The following is a 19,241-nucleotide window of genomic DNA, read 5'->3' as shown; positions in this document are numbered from 1 at the left end:
AGCAAAGAAGCAAACAAACCACAAAGGGGGCTAATGGAGATCAGTTCAAAGGACATTGTACTCATCCGGGTTATGGGCTAAAACAACCTGAACTACAGTGGTGTTGGGAAAAGTGATGATGGGAGAGAGTAAGATTCACAGAATCTGGGAACTGGCAGAGATAAAGGCCTCAAGCTTACAGCCTTTTAAGATTAAAGCCTACGTTTTTGGAAGCACAGTGGTGACCTTCATGCAAATAGGAAGTCAATATAACTAAAGAGTTTCCCCCCTTAGGAGTGGGCTGCAGAAGAGATAATGATCTCGGGTTTGACATGTTAATTTGCCTAATAAGGCCTGAATCTTCTATGCAACTACTTTAATAGTCTAAGTGAATGACCGTTGAAAGGAATCCAATAAGCACTTGGCTTTCCTTAGAACTTGTTTAACTAGTTCATGATAACTTGAACCTGTTGGTCACCTATTTTATGCAAGCTAGTTTTGGCAATCTGCTTAGCTGTCCTCTGAATGACCTCAGCAGATGTGCTGACCACTCTTCACATCTGCCCTGATCACCAAGGGAAGCAAAATTCCAATCTGGAGATGGAGCTTTCTGACCTGGATTTTATTTCTGAAAGGGCCACCGGTAGGTGAGCCGCAACTTCAGATCTGAAACTTTTTACGCTTGATATACAAAGTGAAAGAAAGTCTCTAGGTAAATGTCAGTGACAAAGTTCCACATCAAGGATCTCCTGAATTCTAAGAAATCTAGGAGTCAAGATGCCCATTAGTCACTTACTCCTTGATGGTGGAATATCCTACAGAAATTCTGTCACACACATTTGGAGTGGTTGGTCTGCTAAATAACCAAAACATCACGGAGACCAAACGGCTTCAGAAAAACAGGAATTATAAGCACATTGCTTATCAATGCTCCCCAGCATGTCCTTAGAAGCTCTGAAATTAAATTAACACCTTTTGGAAAAGGATCGAATGCATGTGTGTACACGCACTCAGAGACACATATTTCAGAGCCTTCCCCAAATATGCCACCCTTCACAGACTCTGTCAACTCTTCAACAACATGTAGTAATAATATTTTTTAAATATTTAAAAACATCTAGCTTTTAAAAAATGAATGAGGCTACTTTAGTCAGTGAAAAATAGAGTGATTTAGAAAGCAGAATATAACTGTCCAGGTTGGACTATAAACCACTTCAGGGAGTTCTCATTGCCTTTCTCAATGGTAATAGGTCACCAAAGATGCTCCCAACCATTTCTACCTGCCCTGTAGACACAGTCTCAAGCGATGGAGAGCCTTAGTGCTCCCCTGACTCTGGGCTGGTCTTGTGACTTGCTTTGAGCAACAGAATGCAGCGAAAGTGACATACTTGGACTTTCAAGCCCAGGTCTTAAGAGGCCCAGCAGCTTCCACTTCCTTTCTTGGAAGCCTGCCACCACATGAAAAGTTTGACTACCCTGCTGGAAACAGAGGCCTGGTGGACAGAGGCCTGAAGCCATCTTGGTCTGCTGAGCCCAGCTGAGCTCCCAGTTGAATGCAGCTGCATAATTGAGCCCAGTCAAAAATGGCAGATGAACTCCAGCCACCCTACAGAATCGTGAGAAATAATAAATGGGTGCTGCTTCAAGCCACTAAGTTGGGGGCCCTTTGTTATGTGGTAATAGATCACAGAAATAATGGGTGACAAAAGATATCAAATTGTTAAAAGTGAGCCAGATCCACCATTCATCAGTGACCATCTGTGATCATATTGGGATTTTGCGCAGTTCTGCTAGCAAACTAATTTACCTGGAGAAACACAGATAGGACTGTGTCTTGTCATATTCAAACTCTAGCATTCAGTAACATCTAGAACACTGGCACTGATGTTCACACTGGACTCTGATAACTCTACCCCCAGAGCCCTCTAAGACTGGAAAAACTACCTCCCTTGGCTGGTTCATGAAGCTCTCTCCCTCCCTATATTCTTGTTTTTTTTAACGCCATGCCACAAACCTGCAAATGTTTATGTTAGAAAGAGTAACAAGATGATGAATGCTGGAGTGAATAAAACTTCAAGTATACTGGGAGGATGAATAAAAGATAGCAGTGGCCTTATCTGCACTTTATGGCATGGACTGCATGGAGCCAGGTAGACAACAATGTCTAGGCAGGCTTGGAGTGGACTGAATTATTACCCCCAATTCTGGACCATTCTCTACATCCACACCCTTGCCGTGAAGGTACTGTGGTCAGATGTACTTTGCTGTCTCTTGTCTTGTTCATGTGACTTGATTTGGCTAGTAAAATGTGGATGCAAGTGACAGAGTGCCAGCTCTAAGCTCAAGCGTAAGGGTCATCATGTGTATCACTTGCACTTTTAGCTTTTTGTAAAAGGAGAGCATATCCCCCTTGGCTCACTGGTCCCAGGAGGAAGATGAGAGAGACATGGGGCAGAGCCACTCCAGCTGATCCACCAACTCGTGATCGAGAAAGACAGGCTTACTGTTGAATGCCTCTGACATCTTCAGGTTGTTTAATACCCAGTAATAGTTGACTAATACAGGCTCCTTTATGAGATACTGATATTTGCAAAATACATATGGTACTTTAGAACAACAGACAGTCTTCTTGGCTATAACTAAACTAGCCAATGGATGGTTAGGTGGTCTCATTGCCAAGAAGAATATAAGTACAATATATTGAATATCACTGAGTTTTGCACTTATAGTCTAAGATTATCTTTCTAAAGACTATAATTTGGTATTCAAAGTTCTCCGTAATTTAACCCTAACTTAGTTTGGTAGCCAATTCTCTCTCACTTATATTTTATATTCTGTTCAAACTGGATTATTTAAAATTCTTGAATATGTCTCTAGCCTTTCCTCATCCATTTACTTCCTGCACCCTTCCTCTGACAGGTTTAGATTCTCCAGTCCCTTAAGGCCAGATTCAGCTGTCACCTCGGTAAGAAATCTGCTCTGATCCTGCCTTTTAAGGTAATCTCTCCATCCCCCTGACTCTTATCCTGATGTATGTCTTTTCCTCTTCTGGTATTTGGCTTATTCTGCTTTATAACACTTGCTTATCGTCTTATAAAGTCCTAGAAAGCAAGGTTTATGTATTATTTACCTCTGCATCCTCCATGGCATTTACCAAAAGGTCTTACACACAGTGTACAGGCCAGTCAAAATTTTTTGCATTAAAGAATGAGTGACCAATGGGAGGCAGCAGGGCAGCAGGAAACAACATGGAGAAAAAAACATGAACTTTGGAGTCTGAGAGATCTGATTTTATCACTTGGTAGCTAGGCAGCTTTGGACCAGTTAGTCTCCCCATGCTTCAGCTTCCAAATATATAAAATTGGGATGGCACATCCTTCACAGGATTGTTGTGAAAATTCAACATGAAAATGAATGTAAATGCTTCTCGGTGTTTGACGCATGGTGGCGGCTCCATAAATGGTAGCTCTTATCACAGAAATGATAATGACACAGAATATCACATAGAAGTTAGTTTAAACAGATCCCTGATAGTAGATTATTTTCTCTTAAAAGTTAAGTGTTTGAGGGTGACACTAGGACTCTAGTTCCAATTAGCTGTTTTCCCAGAAACTGTGGTTTCACGGATCTGGATTCCAGTTTATGAAGATGTTCATACGTTACTCTTCTCCAGTTCTAAATTCTATAGGTAGTCACCACTAGAAGCAAATCTGTTCCAGGCAACAAGTGCTTCTCCTTATAACAAAACAAAACAAAGTCCTCCTCCCCATATACACTAGTCCACTTTTAGCAGAGCATTAGCCCTTCCACAGCATTCCCAATTCTTCCCCAGGAGACTGAAGCAACCATCACACTGGATCAAAAGCTGGAGATTCTAAATGCAGTAGAATTATCTGACAGTGCCTGAATAGTGCAACTTCAATTGTTTACATGTAAACATTATTCCAATGAGGTTCTTTATCGACTAAGAGATGAAGAGGTGCTTTTATGTTTTATGAATAAACATTCCATGCAAATGTCAAGTAGTAGGTATTACTGGAAAAGTAATTCAGCAAAAATTGCTTCATCTGCCTTTTATTAACTGGAATTTTTTACTAACATATAGCCACACTTCATCAGAGCAATAATTGATCTTCCAAGGGACAAACTCAAGATAAGGCAAATTCAAAAGCCTGTGAGTGGCCAGGTAGGTAAGGTCAAGGAGTGAACTGGGCATGATGTGCGTTCAAGGGGATGGCTTAGCAATACACTGGAGGCCACAGCCTGGCTGAAGGGGCATCTGCTGACTGTAGCCTCAGGGAACAAAGACTCAGTGTTGCCAGATCTTCTGATGAAATTTGGGGTTTTAATGTGAAATATCCTGATTTTTAAAGGCTGCCTTGCTTTTTATTTTAAAATTCTCTGGGAGCCAAAGAAAATATATTTGCTGGCCAGATGTGGCCAGGAGTTGGCAGCTTGTGACCTTTGTGCTAGATATTCTAAAACCACTTTGAATCGTCATAGAAAGGTTAAAAGATGATTAGTTAACTCGTGGTGTTTTTATTTTTTAATCTGAAAATTTCTAATTTACATAAAGAGAAACTCTTTATTAACTCCCAAAAGAAAATACCTCACTTCCTCACTTATAAATCCCCACTCACTCCACTTTCAGACCTCTATGTTTTCAGTCTTACACTCTCTTTGATCAGGACACCCTGTGGCTGCTGTGTTATGTACCTATTTAGATCTTACTAGTTCTTTAAAGCTTGATTTAAATGCTAGCTCCTGCATCCTCCATAACCCTCCTCAAAGTCTTCTATTATAAATTATGATGAAAATTCAATGTAAAAGATCTACATTGATTTTGATCACATCTCATCAGTCCTTCACCAGCAGCCCCCAAACAGTATAACACAGCAGGACTACAATTATTCCCTCCTGCGAAAGTGAAAGGCGTAGAGCAACAGGTCATGTGTCAAGTTCAATGGCACTCACCGCCAAACACATCTCCGTTCTGGTAGTTTTTCCCCTTCTGGGCTTCCTCTTCATTTTGAACAGTGGCAACATGCTTGGCAGAGGCACAGCCCATAGTCTCATTCGGTCAGCTTCAGCCGGGCTGAACTGCAAATCATCTCTACAGACACGGGGACATTTTTTTTTCTTTAAACACAAAGAAAATCGACCTTCCTGCTGACTCGGTCAAGAGGTGTGCACCTGCAAGAACAGAAAGCCAGATCAGGAGGCTTGAAACAGAACCGACGTCTCAGTGTCTCGCTGTGCTGTGTGACCAGCAACACACTACAATTCCTGCATGACCCCAGGGCACTGGGGGTGCAACTGGGAGCTGCGGAATGAAATGCAAGATGGCCCGTTCTAACCTGATTCCCACTCAGGAAGCAAGATCAGAAGGCATGACCCCCCGCACAACACGTGACTGAACTTTTTGAGGAGATAACTAAAAATACAGATTTATTTATTCAAATAAATATTTGAACAGTACAAATTGCCACACATACACTTAAAGTGCATATATGTTTGATAATGTTCTGAAATCTCAAAAACGTTCAGAGTAAGGAAGGCACATGCATGAGATCCGCCCAGGTCAGGAGGCTGGGGAAGGTTCTCCATCTTCCCCATCTTGCCCTGCAGGCCAGCTCTTTCCAGCTCCTCAAATTTTGCCTGAAGGAGGTGGCCTTCTTCCTCAGGCTGAAACATGGGCTAGTTTCTACATTTCTGGTGACTTTTGTAAATAATTCAATATTTTATTTCTCCTGAGGTGACACTGTTTTGGAGAATAAAGGAAGCAAATGGAGAAAGGACTTGAACTCACTTTTGTCCATTTTCTGCTTAGCTAGCTGAATGTCGGAAGGACTGAGCAGATGTAGGAATATGAAGAAAAATAAACGAGGCACTTGTCTACCTCTTTCAGAGCCTTTGCACCTCTATCTGACCTCGAGTAAAGGCTGAAAGAGGATTTATGGATAAACCACGAAGGAGACAATCCCGTAGTTAACTGGAGTGAATTTACCTTCCCTTGCCCCACCCAAGGTTGCTGCCTGAATTCTCAGGGTTTACTATGCTCAATTTGCTCATTTTTATTTATTTCATTCTTTCATCATCCTTAGCCAGCCATTCCAGTCTTGCAGATGACTTATTCCAGTCTCACACGTTTCCTTCGAAACATCTCTCCTCTCCATTCCTTTGTCTCCATCCATCCCACTGTAATATAGGCCCTTCCCTCCTCACACCCATAGCAGACAAAAGCAGCATCAAGCCACTGCTTTTAATCTTCATTAGCAACGCCACCCCACTACTTGCCTCTCCCCTTTACGAACAACTGATGTTTCTGAGTCTTCAAAACAGTGCCGCCAAAATGCAGCCACAAGCTTTCTCTTCCAACAAGACGGTGGCCCCTAAGCCCTCCTTCCTAGAACACTAACGACATCTATGGATGTAGAAATCTAACCATTTAAACCATAAAATCTCAGTAAAGGGAATTTTACGAAAAGGTAATTCTAAGTCAATCTAATCAGTGAACTTAGATACAAAAGATAATGATCTCAAATTAAGCCAAGTGAATACAAATTTCAATGTTGACTCTATGGCTTTAACACTAGCCGCGTCTTTGTATAGTTCTTCAGCTTATTTTCTATCACTGGTTATATTAAATCATTAACAGAAAGAATCGAGTTAGTTGGTGAAGTTTTACAAACAAGGAAGATTTGTTTTTCCTAGATAGTTTCTCTACACTATTAGGTAACCTTATGTTAACACATTTTCATCTTTTTAGGGCTATATGGAATACACACACACACAACTATTCTGATGACATTTAGCAGGAATGTTGTTAAAGCGATAGTATTTCAACTTGATGGTCTATTCATACTGGTCTATAGAGCTCAGGGGCCTGATGGAGGAGATGAGATGAAATTTTTTAAAAATACACACAATACAGTGTAGTAAGTATCCTGATAGAGGTCTCACAAGAACCCATGACAATGCAGAACTCAAAAATGCAGATTAAATTCTGACTGGGTGAAGGCAGGAATTAAAAGAGACAGTGGTATTCTGTAGGGTCTTAAAAGTTTGGTAAAAATTTGCCAGGCTGAAAGGATAGTAGCATCATCCAGATGCAAGGAAAAGCCTGAGCTAAGACACCAGAATGTGGAAGAGCACAGTGTGTGTGTGTGTGTGTGTGCGCGTGTGTGCGAGTGTGTGTGCGTGAGTGTGTGTGTCTGTTTCCCTGCGCTTATTCAGAGGAGTCAAGGTGGGGTTGGGAGTAGGGCAGAGAAAAGGCCCGCACTGCTGATGCTTTGTGAAGGGCCTAGAGGAGCACTTGCTAACTTTATCCAACTTAATAAAGATAAACTATGAAATGTCATAAGACATAGGAAGTCTTTCTGATCCAAATTTGAGCACACTTTGAGAGATATTAAATTAGTAGTGTCAAAATCCATTCTGTCAACCTATCCTAGTTTGAGGAAACATTGCTGAAATATGAGACAAGAGGGATAGGAGACAGGATTCAGTTCTAAAGGTAGGAGATGGCGGAAACACCACTCTAACCAGCTAGCTGCTAAGCGTTGTTGCTGTGGTTGTTGCAATTGTGGTTGTTGCTGCTTTGCATTCCCAGCCAGCACGTTCTCAGGGGCAGCAGCCGCCTTACTCCTCATCTCCAGCATCACCATGTATGGTAACAGGTGTGGGCTCCCAGAATGAATTCCTTACTTTTCAAAAAGGAATGTGGGAAAACAACCTCACACCTACACAGGAGAGCGGCCTGAAGTGCGAGGGGAAACCTTGCCTTGCCTGCCTGTCTACTGCCACCTCTTAAAATAAAAACAAGGAGAGTGGGAAACTTAACAAAATTCCCCACGGACACTGAGAACCCAGAGACAACAACTGTCCTCTCTGGGAGTCCTCTCACCTTCTTCCTTCTCTTTCCAATTTCACGTTTGGAGCCTCACGTGCTCTCCGAGAAGTAAATGTAAGAATCTAAGATGCACATTACTCTTTGCTACCCTTGAAAAGCTGTGTGTGGTGTCTCTTCTGTGTTTTAAAAGTTTGCATTAAAAAATCTTACTTGAATTTAAAAAGTTGAGATCATATGAAAATGAAACACACTGCAGCAGGCTAACAAAATTAAAACATACAAGAATTTTTCAAAAGACTCCTCAGTTATTCAGCAATGAAAGTGAGGGGCTTGTTAACAAGCAGATTACATACGATTTACATCCAATTCAACTGATCACTCAGGAAGTTTCCCTTTAATTATATTTCTTAAAAAGTACAATTGCTCAATAGGAGTTCTCTCCAAATCAGAAATAGGTGTAGATTTTGTTTTTGAAACATACACACTACATATTTTACAGCAGTAATTTAATTTTAAGACAGAAGTTTTCAAGTTTTCCAATTTCATCAGAAATATACTTTAATATTTTGCCCATTTTGAAGATGATAATTATGACGTCATTTAAAAGGCAGATGATCTCCAACTCTCAAAGTTAACCTTGGACCACTAGGGGAAGTTTTTTACCACGTCATTTGGATTCTGCACATAAACAATGGTCCAATCATTCACTCACTGAACAGATATTTATTGAAAACTACTAAGTGACAGACACGAGTTTGGTAGGCATTGGCTATACATAGGGTAAACAAGGCAAGACGTGGTTTTTCTCCTTATCTCCAAAGAATATGAACGTTCAGTGAAAGGAGAGCATTAGAAATCTCAGTTTCACAATAATGTGGTACAGCCACTGCAGGTTAAGTACAGGATGACAGGGGAGTTCACCCCACAGGCACCTGAAGCAGCCTTCAGAGACGGAATGTCAAGAAAGGTCAGGTTTGAGACCTGACCACAGCTGAAGAAACATTATTAAAACACCCCTGAACTGCACCTCTTTTATAGCCTGATGTAATGTCAAGGTTTCATTTCTATTGAAGATTCTCTTACTTGGCCTCAATCCAACTGAGACCTCCAATCCCGCAGACCTTCAGAAATATGTCCCTAATGACTGCTACGACAGACTGCTCAAAAAAGCTTCCCTTTGGTCTGTACTATCCTTCACATAAACCCTAGCATTTTTTTTAGTTTCCATTTTTCCATTAGCTTTGTTCAGCTTTTCTCTCCCAACCCCCACACCCTCTATTCATTACCTCCTTGAAACCACACCACTCAGAGAGGTAAGTCTGATGGCGCAAATGAGCACGAGGGGACTGAACACCCAGCAGATGTGAGAGTCTCGTTTTCACGTATTGTTATTAGCAGCATGCTGTTTCTGAAGATACAGATCAGAGTGTGAAAATTAAACTGAAGCATCTCTTTGATGTTTGATGGAATCTTCTAATACCAAGTTCCATTGAGGATGATTTTTTTTTAAACTAAATAATCTATAAGATAGGATCATCAGGGACCTCTAAAACCATGGGGTCCAAATAATTGCCCATGGCTTTGTGTACATGTCTCCCCAAATGACTGTATGGCTACATATCCTGTACCACATCATTAGAAGTTGTAGTCCCTATTCACAATGCTACGAGCTAACCCAATTTAGTGCCATCTTTATAGGATATTTCTCCTGCTTTTGATAAAATACATTAGCAAATTGGTAAATCCAATTCAAATTTTTTAAAAGAGGACTAAAAAATGTGTAACCATGCATGTTTATCCTTCCTCTCCTTACACTATGGCTCAAGCCGCTCTAGGTAATACTTTAGGTATCAGGCGGGGAATTATTGTTCCAGAATACTTCATATTATAACACGAGAACGTTCTTTTCTGTATACAAGTAAGTCTACTACTTTTCTATGAATACCTATTACCTACATGTGATATGTTTGTCTTTCTATAAGGAAAGATTATGGTTTTTTTCTTTTTTTCAATGTTCATGAGTTCACTTTATTTTTATTTTTTCCACTTTATTGAAGTATAATTGACAAATAAAATTGCGATATATTCGAAGTGTTCAACATGATGAGTTGATATACATACACATGGTGAAAGGATTCCACTGTTGAGTTGATTATTAACACATCCATCACCTCACATATTTACCTTTTTTGCTTTTTTGGTGTGAACCTAAGTTCTAATCTCTTGGCAAATTTCAATTATACAATACAGTGTTATCAACTATAGTCACCATGTTATATATTAGATCCTTGGCAAATTTCAATTATACAATACAGTGTTATCAACTATAGTCACCATGTTATATATTAGATCCTCAGACCTTATTCATCTTAGAACTGAAAGTCCTTATCGTTTTACCAGTCTCTCCCTATTTCCCCCACCCCTCAGCCCCTGGCAACCACCACTCTACTCTCTGTTTCTATGTTTGACTTTTTTTTTAAGATTCCACATATAAGTGATAGCAAGCAGTATTTGTCTGTCTTTGTTTGCTTTATTTCACTTAGCATAATGCCCTCTGGGTTCACCCATGCTGTTACAAATGGCGGGACCTCCTTTTCTTTTAAGGCTGAATAATATTCCATCATATATATTTTACATTTTCTTGATCCATTCATCTGCTGATGGACACTTAGGTTGTTTCCATATATATCTCGACTATTGTGAATAATGCTGCACTGAGCATGGGAGTACAGATATCTCTTCAAGAGAATGATTTCCTTACCTTTAGATATATACCCAGGAGTGAGATTTCTGATGGCTTTTTTCTTTACTTTAATTTTTTGAACTGGAAGCATAGTTTCATCAAAAAACCTACTTTTATAAAATTGGGGAGAAAAAAGTAAAATCTGTTTTGAGAAAAATCAAAGAGATATCTGACTTTTTTTTCAAAAAAGGTTAGGGGAAAATATTTCTATTTATGTGATATTATGGATAATTTCACTTTCCACCAATTAGTCATGGACTTTTTTATTTTGGATGGAAAAGCCAAAAATACTGTAGACAGTTTCCTTGTCAAGAAAGACACTTCTAAAAAATGAATTCAAAGTGATAAACTCTCTAAAGAAATCCTAGGCCAGAAAGAACATGAATACACCACATGCAGCTTGGAGGATTGGAAAGAAATCAAATTCTGCTTGCAATAGGTACACAGAGAGCTACGCAGTCAGCAGTTAAGAAAAGGATATAGCCACATTATTAATAGATCAGGAGCAGAGTGCCCCCTTTCTTCCTCTGATTAAAAAGGGAAATCAAGACAAGGCAACATCTAAAAACTCCTTTCTTTCACTGAAGAAAGAGCCAACATCTAAGCTCCATGAAGAAAAAAAAAAATATATATATATATAAATAACTAATCAGCCTGTTTGCCCATCTGCTCTGTTTTGCTGTAATGAGTGTTAATACAGCAGCCCACTGGGGGGAAGAAGAAAGGCAGCTTAAAAGTGATTTCTAATCTTGAGACTTTGCTATCCTTGGGCTACTGTTAACACCGTCTCACATTTCATTGTGAATGTTAAAAATAATACACAGAGAGATGTCACATTTGACATGAGGATAATCTGCAAAAGTCAAACCTTCCTGTTACCAGCAGTGGCTGGTATCACGGGGGACAGTCATTCCTTGCCTCACACTCATTTGGTGGCATGACAATTGACAATACGCTATTAATTCCAAAGAAACAGGAATTTTGGCTTCTGCTTTCTTTACGGGAAAACTCTCATTTATACAAACAATAACTGGGCAGAGGTGTCTCTCAGAAACCTAACAATAAGTCCTACGCGAGAGGACACATTCCTGCTGAATTTCCACAGTGAGGTGTGGGAGGGGGAGGCAAGGTGGCACGCAGCAAGAGCCCTGGAGTGGGAGTGAAAATGCTGAGCTCTGGTCTCAGGAGTCATGCCCGCCTCAGGACCAAGGCTGGGCTTCATCTCTCTGAGCCTCTCTCTTTGACTCAATGATCTACTTGAACATACGCCTGAGTGATGCTAAGGATGAAATCACCTCTTACAAAAAGGCCATTTCTTACCTAGACTCCATTTATTTACAAGCTTTGTTTTCAACCCTCATCCAATACTTGCATGTCTGAAACCTCAAAAATTTCAGGAAGCGCTATGAGACCTAAAGATTATTACCAATGATGTTTTGGCCTGAGGGTGTTGATTTCAATTACATATAAAGTGGAAAAAATGAACAAAGCTTAGCTCTCCTATTTCCTCCTCTCTGTCCTGCCTTTAATGAATCAAAATAAAATGAATTTTTTAAATGTTTCTTGTAGGGAGCTGGATAGCAAAAGCTTGTGGAAGAATTGTTCTTCAGCTAAGGACTTACGAGTTTAGTGCCTTTATCCTGCACCTGAAAACTCAACTCTTGTATTACTTGTATATGTCCACGTAAGTTCACGCATGGTTGACATGATTTCTGGGGAGGCAAGAGAGGAAAGCACCAGATCCTGATTAAAGTCACCCACTCACCACAGGGTGAACCTATGCAGAAGAACTGTGCCATTTCTAGCTTTGCTCCTCAGTGCTCAAGGCTAACTGCAGATACTCCTAGCTGTTGAGGTGTCTTTATTCTTTCCACTTCCAAGACTCAGAATACCAAGGGTATTTGCAGGAAGATGTCAACCTGTGTCAGCGGGGAACCTTCTGTACTATGACACCCATGACTGGGGTCTCTTGACAGCTGTGCCACTGGTTCGCCATGTGACTTGGGACAAATCACGTGACTTCCCTGTCAGTATCCCAATAATAATAGTAGTTTTCCCTCTTTTCTTGGATTGTTTTGAAAATCTATGTAGATACTGAAATGCTTTGAAAAGCACTTATAAATGCAAGGTAATATTCTTCTGTGCATACTTTGCTATGCAGAGTGCAGGACATGACCTTTCAGACCCACTGCTTTTCACAAGCATTGGGTGGAATCGGTTTGCCCAGAAGGCTACTACAGATGGCCCCATTGGCCTAACCCAAGGACACCCAGACCATTGATGGGTGGAAATCAGAAATAGATGGAGAAAACAGATGGAATGGGAAAAATAAAAATCAATAAATGACTAGAAAGTGAAAGTAGAATAAGTATGAATTACTAAAAAAGCACAATTTGATTTTAATCTAAGCAAGTAACTCGTGATCCTTCCTGAATGGCCAGTGAAGAACATCCTGGGCAATCTGGGTGATATCTTGTGAATATATCGTGAATATATTGTGAAGAACAGATACGATTCCTCCCCTTGAAGGGTTAGCATTCAAATAGGGCTAACAAATCATAAACATAATAAAGTAAAATAAAATTCCACTGACTAATACGCATTGCAGGAAAAGAAAGGATTGGAGATGTTCTCGAAAGGCAAAGGGTATTTGAAGCTAATTAAATTAGTGCTTGTCCTAGCTTTATTTTATGCAACAAGAGATTTAGGAACATTCAGTGTAATGTACTGGTTTCAGCAGACCCTTGGTAAGCATTTACTGATGAGAAGGACAGTGAAACAGATGTCATGTCAGTTTTGAGCTGTTGATCCTCTTTAACACCATAAACTACAACAGAACTGCAGCTGTATTAATCCCTCGGAAATCTTAATGTTACTTCCGTGGTACCTAAGACAAGAGTTGAACACATTCATCCTTGTCTGATGCACATATCGGAAAAGCACATACGATGTTTTCATCGCTGAATTAGAGAGCCTCAACTTATATACAAGACTAGTGTGTTCCATATTTTTTATTCAATTCAATCTCTAAAATTACTGCTGACATGGCTTATATCTCAGCCTTCAGCTGGTTACTGTGCTGGATAAAAAGAAACATGACCAATAGACACGAAAGATGTATCATCTAAATTCATCAATAGGAGTAAATGTGAGAATCGTTTAAAAATAAAAAAGACTGCTTATATTTTATTTGAGGACTTTGGTACTAACATTTGAGTATGGATATATACAATATCCTCAGAAATATAAATAACAAAGTAAGATAGTAATACTTTGAAACGATCTGAATTCTAGACAATGAAAACGTGTTTCCCTCAAAATCTAAACATACATCATTCTTCTTTTCCCAAATAACCTGTTTCCGCCTTTTTTCTCCTCCCGACTAAAATAAATGAAATCATCCATGACAGACTCATGCAAACTCTGGTCTAAGATCTCTCTCTCCATCTGCCTCAAGCCACACTATTCCAGGTCCAAGGAGTCAGCGAGGATCCAGTGACAGCAAACCTGCCACTCTCCTGCTGGGCAGGAGGCTGCTGACTGAAATGACATCCCTAAGGTAAAGGCTTGGCTATCAGAAATCCTGCCTTCTAGAACTTTCAAGTTCCATCCAGAAGAGCTAAAGATCTGGAAGTGCCCTGAAAACTTAAAGAAAGAAATCAAATAAAACCTCTTCGTTGGTGAAGGACTCAGTCTCTCTCTCTCTTCCTCATACACACACATCATAAAAGTTCTAGAAATGCAAAGATTATACCCAATATTTTGTGATTATCGAGGGAAAGGAGTTGGGTGGCTTTGGGCAAGTGATTTACCTCACAGCGCCTTGGGTCCTCATTTACAAGAAGGGATAAGATCGCATCAATTTTGAGAGGAGTAGGTGAGATGTATGTATGTAAAGTGCTTAGGACAGCACCTGGCAATTAGTAAACAATCAGTATGTGATTGCTATTTTTATTATCATCATGGTCATCATTATTACCTAATGGGATGGTGAAGAACTTTAAGAAGAAAGGGGCACAGGCAAAAGAGACTAGAAAGAAGAGATGGAAACAGAGATGAGAGGTTAATTGTGGCAGCTGGGTGGGTCTTAGGAATTGTACCAATGATAAGCAGGCAGATCGAACACGGACAGAAACCAAGAGACGCAGTTCTGTAGCAGGAGAAGCTTATGGTCCGAGTGCAGCACTTGCAAAGAGAGCCCTGAGCAGTGCCAGTGTTTCTGCAGTGTTGGGGATGGGGAAGGCGGCCTCTGTGTGGCACATCCCAGGGCTCCGAAGGCAAAGACTGCTGCGAGCAGACCAGCTGAAGGTCAGGGAGCTCTCCCAAGTTTTGTCACAGCCTTGATGACTGTGCAGCTCATATCTTCCTGCTATTATGTGTTTATGCATCTGTCTCCTTCACCAGGCAGACTTCCAAGGTCACGACCATGTCCTAATTATTCCTCTCTATATTCCCTCTGGCACAGGTCAGGCACACAGTAGGTCTGCAACAGATGTTGAGTGGATGAATTCTCTTGGAAACCTCTTTTCACAGAAATATGTCGAGGGCTTGCTTTTAAGGAAGGGAGCTCTCCTCAGCCCCACGTCCCAGGTCACCTGCATGGACAGTGACTTCTTTAGTACATCGCCAGTAACTGAAGTTAAAAACGTTCAGCAGAGCCATCACAGGCAATTGAAACTTAAGTTCAGTATACATCCCCTAAAAAGACAGGAAGGGAGTAATATGTAATATTATACTAGTATAACGGAATTTTGAAAGGTTTTTGGCACTTACACAGTTGGCCCTAACCTGCCCCCAGAAAACTGTGCTCTTTATCTATTGCAACAATCATTTTTTAGGAACTTGTTTTGTTCTCAACATTCCACCAGGGACCAGAGATTCCAAAACGGATAAGTCAGCCAGACCTTGATGTGATTTCCTGACTTAATTAGAACCTAGAGATGTTTAGCACTGCTTCTAAGTCACCCACCTGAAAAATCAAGGGGGGGGTGTGTGTGTGTTGAAATTTAAATCTTTGATTAGCTCTCCACAACAAAGAACTATTTAAGGATGATGTCCTCAGAAAGCCAAACAAGTTGAAATTATAAATATCATTTTCAGGTTGCACAAATCAATGCCCCTTTAACCTAATGAGTTAAAAAAAAACCAAAGAAACAAAACAGCACCTCAGTTCTCACACTGCCCTCAAGAAATGCACAAGACTTTTGGGAATTTCATTGATTTCATAAGCTCGGCCAGAAACGCAATCTGTGCAATCATCTACTTAAAGAAAAAAAGTAAGAAGTTCAGAGAACAGATCCAGGAGGACAAAGCAAAGTCAGCTGAGCAATGGCTGCTCCCTTCTAACTCACCAGCAGATGCTCTCCTGCCCCGACAAGTTTGCTCATGACTCTGCACTGACAAGTCTTTCCACTGCACCTACCATCATTTCTGTGGTGTTTAGTGGGTCTGACATAACAAAAACGTAAAATGGATGGCAAGAAGTCTTCCCTAGCCTTGACGTCCTTCCTTAGCCACTGAAAAGCTATTGAAGAACATATAGGGTTACAGGTTATGAGGTATTATGACCTCGTAAATCTTACCAAATTTTGCAGTCTACTCTAAAATAATTATTTTAAATCAGCCCAATGTTCCCCACTTGAAGTAGCATAATTAGTGAACATGATGTTCCTTCCTACTTGTCCAGCAAAATGTAGTTAGAGAAAGAGCCTGGAGTGACACGCTCAGCAGCACCGCACACTGTGGGCAGGAGCAAGACAACTGGGGCCGGCAGTTGAGCATTAAGACACATCAGCCAGTACCTCGTGGCATTAACACTCTCCAAGAGATCCACATTCAGTTCCAGACCCACGCATGAAAGTTTCAAGTCTTCATCTGAGTAAAGAACTAAATGCATGGCTTGCTGATAAACCCTTTGATTGGAGAAAGGTATGACAGAAATAGGTTACATTTAGGATTTGACCACATACTATTCTAACAAGGCCTTTGCCCAGCTGTCATCTCTGTGGGACCTCTAGTGGGTGGCCTGGCTGAGGCAGTTTTGGTCCTGCATGTCACAAAGGCACATCTGGCAAGCTCCTTAGTATTCCTGTTTCAGAGAGGATGTCACCCCTCTATCACCTCTATTACATTATGGCCTTTTTAACACCCAGGAACAGAACTGCAAAAATAAAAGACGTAAATTTTCTAATTCCAAGATGTCCCTGAAAATCTTAAAGAATTTTTTAGGAACCAAAGTAAAATTTGTATTTGTAGATGAGGCTCTGGACCCAGCCTCTACACCTCTCACTTGTTCATCAGCCTTTTCTAGGCCACGTTTTTTGTTTTTTGCTTCTTTGAGAGAGGAAAAACTCACAAGGCAATGTCCAGTGGACATCAGGATGATCCTGCTGGCAGTTTTAAAAGCATCAGAACATGATTAAGGTTTTTAGTGAAACATCATACTTCTCATAATTTAGTAATTAACCCATTAATTTTCTACAACAAAGACAAATTAAGATTCTTAATGCACTGATTCTGTCAGGTTTTTCCCCTGGTCCAAAATCTGCCAGGACTCATGATGCCTCTGTGGTAAAGCCCAAGATACCTGGACTTTTAAGCTACACATGCCCTCAGGGATCACTGAGATCAAGTTCCTAAGTTTACAAATGAGAAAACTGAAGACTGAGGAGTTTAGGTGACTCAGGGTCCCCCAGGACCCAGACCCATTAACCCACTGTCGCTCTTCCTACTGCTCCAAGGTAACCAGCATTCTCTTCATCACATCAGGTGGGTCTCTCAGACCAGCCTTCTCCCTCAATATTCTGCTCACATGCCCACCTCTCCACTTCTGTTTAAGCCTCTACTTTTCCAGGAAGAAGGCTTCACACCATTCCACGCCTCCATTCAATTTTCTTTCTTTCCTAAATTCTTACGTATGGAGTCAATAATTTGGTGCTTCTTAGATATCTTTCACTAAATAGATATGAGGTGCCTTTGAGGGCAGAAACCATCTACTAAGCAGCACGCTGGCCTTTGTCTTTCCACCTCTATACCGGCTACCCCTCCCACCCCAGAAGACTCTCCTTCCTCACCTCTGCCTGACCAACTTTTGGTCTGCGTGAGCTGCCCCTCCCACAAGGTCCCAGAGCACCTGATAATTCCTCTTCATAGCCCTCATATAGTGCAGGGTAGTCTTAATTCCTAATTGCCTATCACTTCCACTAGTCTAGAGTGTAAACTCCCTGAATCGCAGACGGTATGTTTCTTTCTCCCTACTGTACCTCCAGCTTCTAAGAGTGCTTAGCTCAGTATATGTGCAGAATAAATAAGTAATCCTGAATGCCTCCAGACAAAAGTCTAAACTGCCTCTCGTGGAAATCAAGCCTTTCCATCTACATCTCCAATCTCCTCTAGCTTTCTATAGCTACCTCGCTCTACCCAGTCTAGTCTCCAGATGCTAACCTTTGAACATAGTTTCACATTCTAACCCCTAACAGCCTCTGCTCACAGTCTCATCTTAAGCAGAAAGCCCTCCCCATTAACCTCTGCTTGTTAGTCAAATTCTACTCATCCTTCAAGGTCCAGAACAAGTCTTATGACATCTAAGAACCCTGGCTCCAGGCCACACAGATCTTCCCCTCCTCTAAATTCATCAGCATGTGTCCATACAGCCCATTCATCACCTGTCCATGTTGCTACACGTCCACAGTTATCTTTCCATCTCAGTCTAACTTGGCCTACGGGAGCCCTCTCCCTCTGAAGTTAGCATTTACCTCTCATTTAGGAAACAATTACATACACAGCCTAGGGACAGCTCCTGTATCAGTGTTTTATATTGTTAAGTTTTGTGCTTTTTTGTCTTGGTGTCCTATTCATTTATAAAATTGTCAACGCAACTTACGCTTTCAACGTCTTTGATACTGTGCAATTCCTTGTACAAAGTAGGAGATTAATACATATTTGTTACCTGACGTTGGCTAGAAAGCAAAAGTATGCAAGATGAGAGAACTATGGAAATCATAAAAAATAACTTTTGCCAGGAGCACAGTTGAAAATTTCTGATTGTTAGAGGCTGTTTAAAAAGGTCAAATGTTGATAGTATAATTACAGCATAATTTGTAAAATTACTCTTTGAATAAAGGTTATTTTTAAATAGAAACTGTTGTCCGTATGATAAAAAATTATGAACGGAAGAGAAAATTTAGTAGAAAAGGAATACAACGGGAAAGAAAGAAAAACACATCCCCAAGATTGACGCCCCCATCCCTACCACTAGATCAGGAGGGCTGGCTGCAGAACCCACAATGACATCGGCTGACTTTCATTACAAGGTCTAGTTCATGACTGAGTTAGCATCATGGCTCTACAAAAGCTTGCCCAGCAACTCCCCGAACATGAACAGGGTAATTCTCCCAACGTTGCAGGAGGAGGAGGTGGAATCAATCTCTTTTCCTAGTTTGCCATAAACATTTCCTTATTTTTTTTGATGTACTGTGTCTATTTAGTTTTATTTATTTTCTATCTCACCAGACTCCCCCCTCAAAATATGTACAGCAGCTGCTTTCAACCATAAATAACAATTTTAGAACACAAATGCTGTGTTCAGGGTCCAGTAATTCAGGGTTCAGTAACCTAGCAACAGAATATCAAGACCTCCTAAGCCGTACCCTCAACTGCCAAATATCC

General features: G+C 40.7%; 1 protein-coding gene across 3 annotated transcripts in view; it reads right to left on the bottom strand.

Moving 5' to 3' along the window:
• The window catches only part of C5H1orf21 (chromosome 5 C1orf21 homolog), a 210,244-nt gene that overhangs the window by 128,877 nt on the left and 62,126 nt on the right, over positions 1–19,241 (bottom strand). For all 3 annotated transcript variants that reach the window (XM_070267862.1, XM_001490773.6, XM_070267861.1), the window contains exon 2: positions 4,954–5,172. In XM_070267862.1, coding sequence (XP_070123963.1) covers positions 4,954–5,047 — 94 coding nt within the window. In that variant the 5' untranslated portion in view covers positions 5,048–5,172. The remainder of the gene's footprint in view (positions 1–4,953; positions 5,173–19,241) is intronic.

Source organism: Equus caballus, chromosome 5, assembly GCF_041296265.1.
Source record: "Equus caballus isolate H_3958 breed thoroughbred chromosome 5, TB-T2T, whole genome shotgun sequence".
NCBI lineage: Eukaryota > Metazoa > Chordata > Mammalia > Perissodactyla > Equidae > Equus > Equus caballus.
Note: the sequence above shows the minus strand (reverse complement) of the source record. Positions and strands in the feature narration are given on the sequence as shown.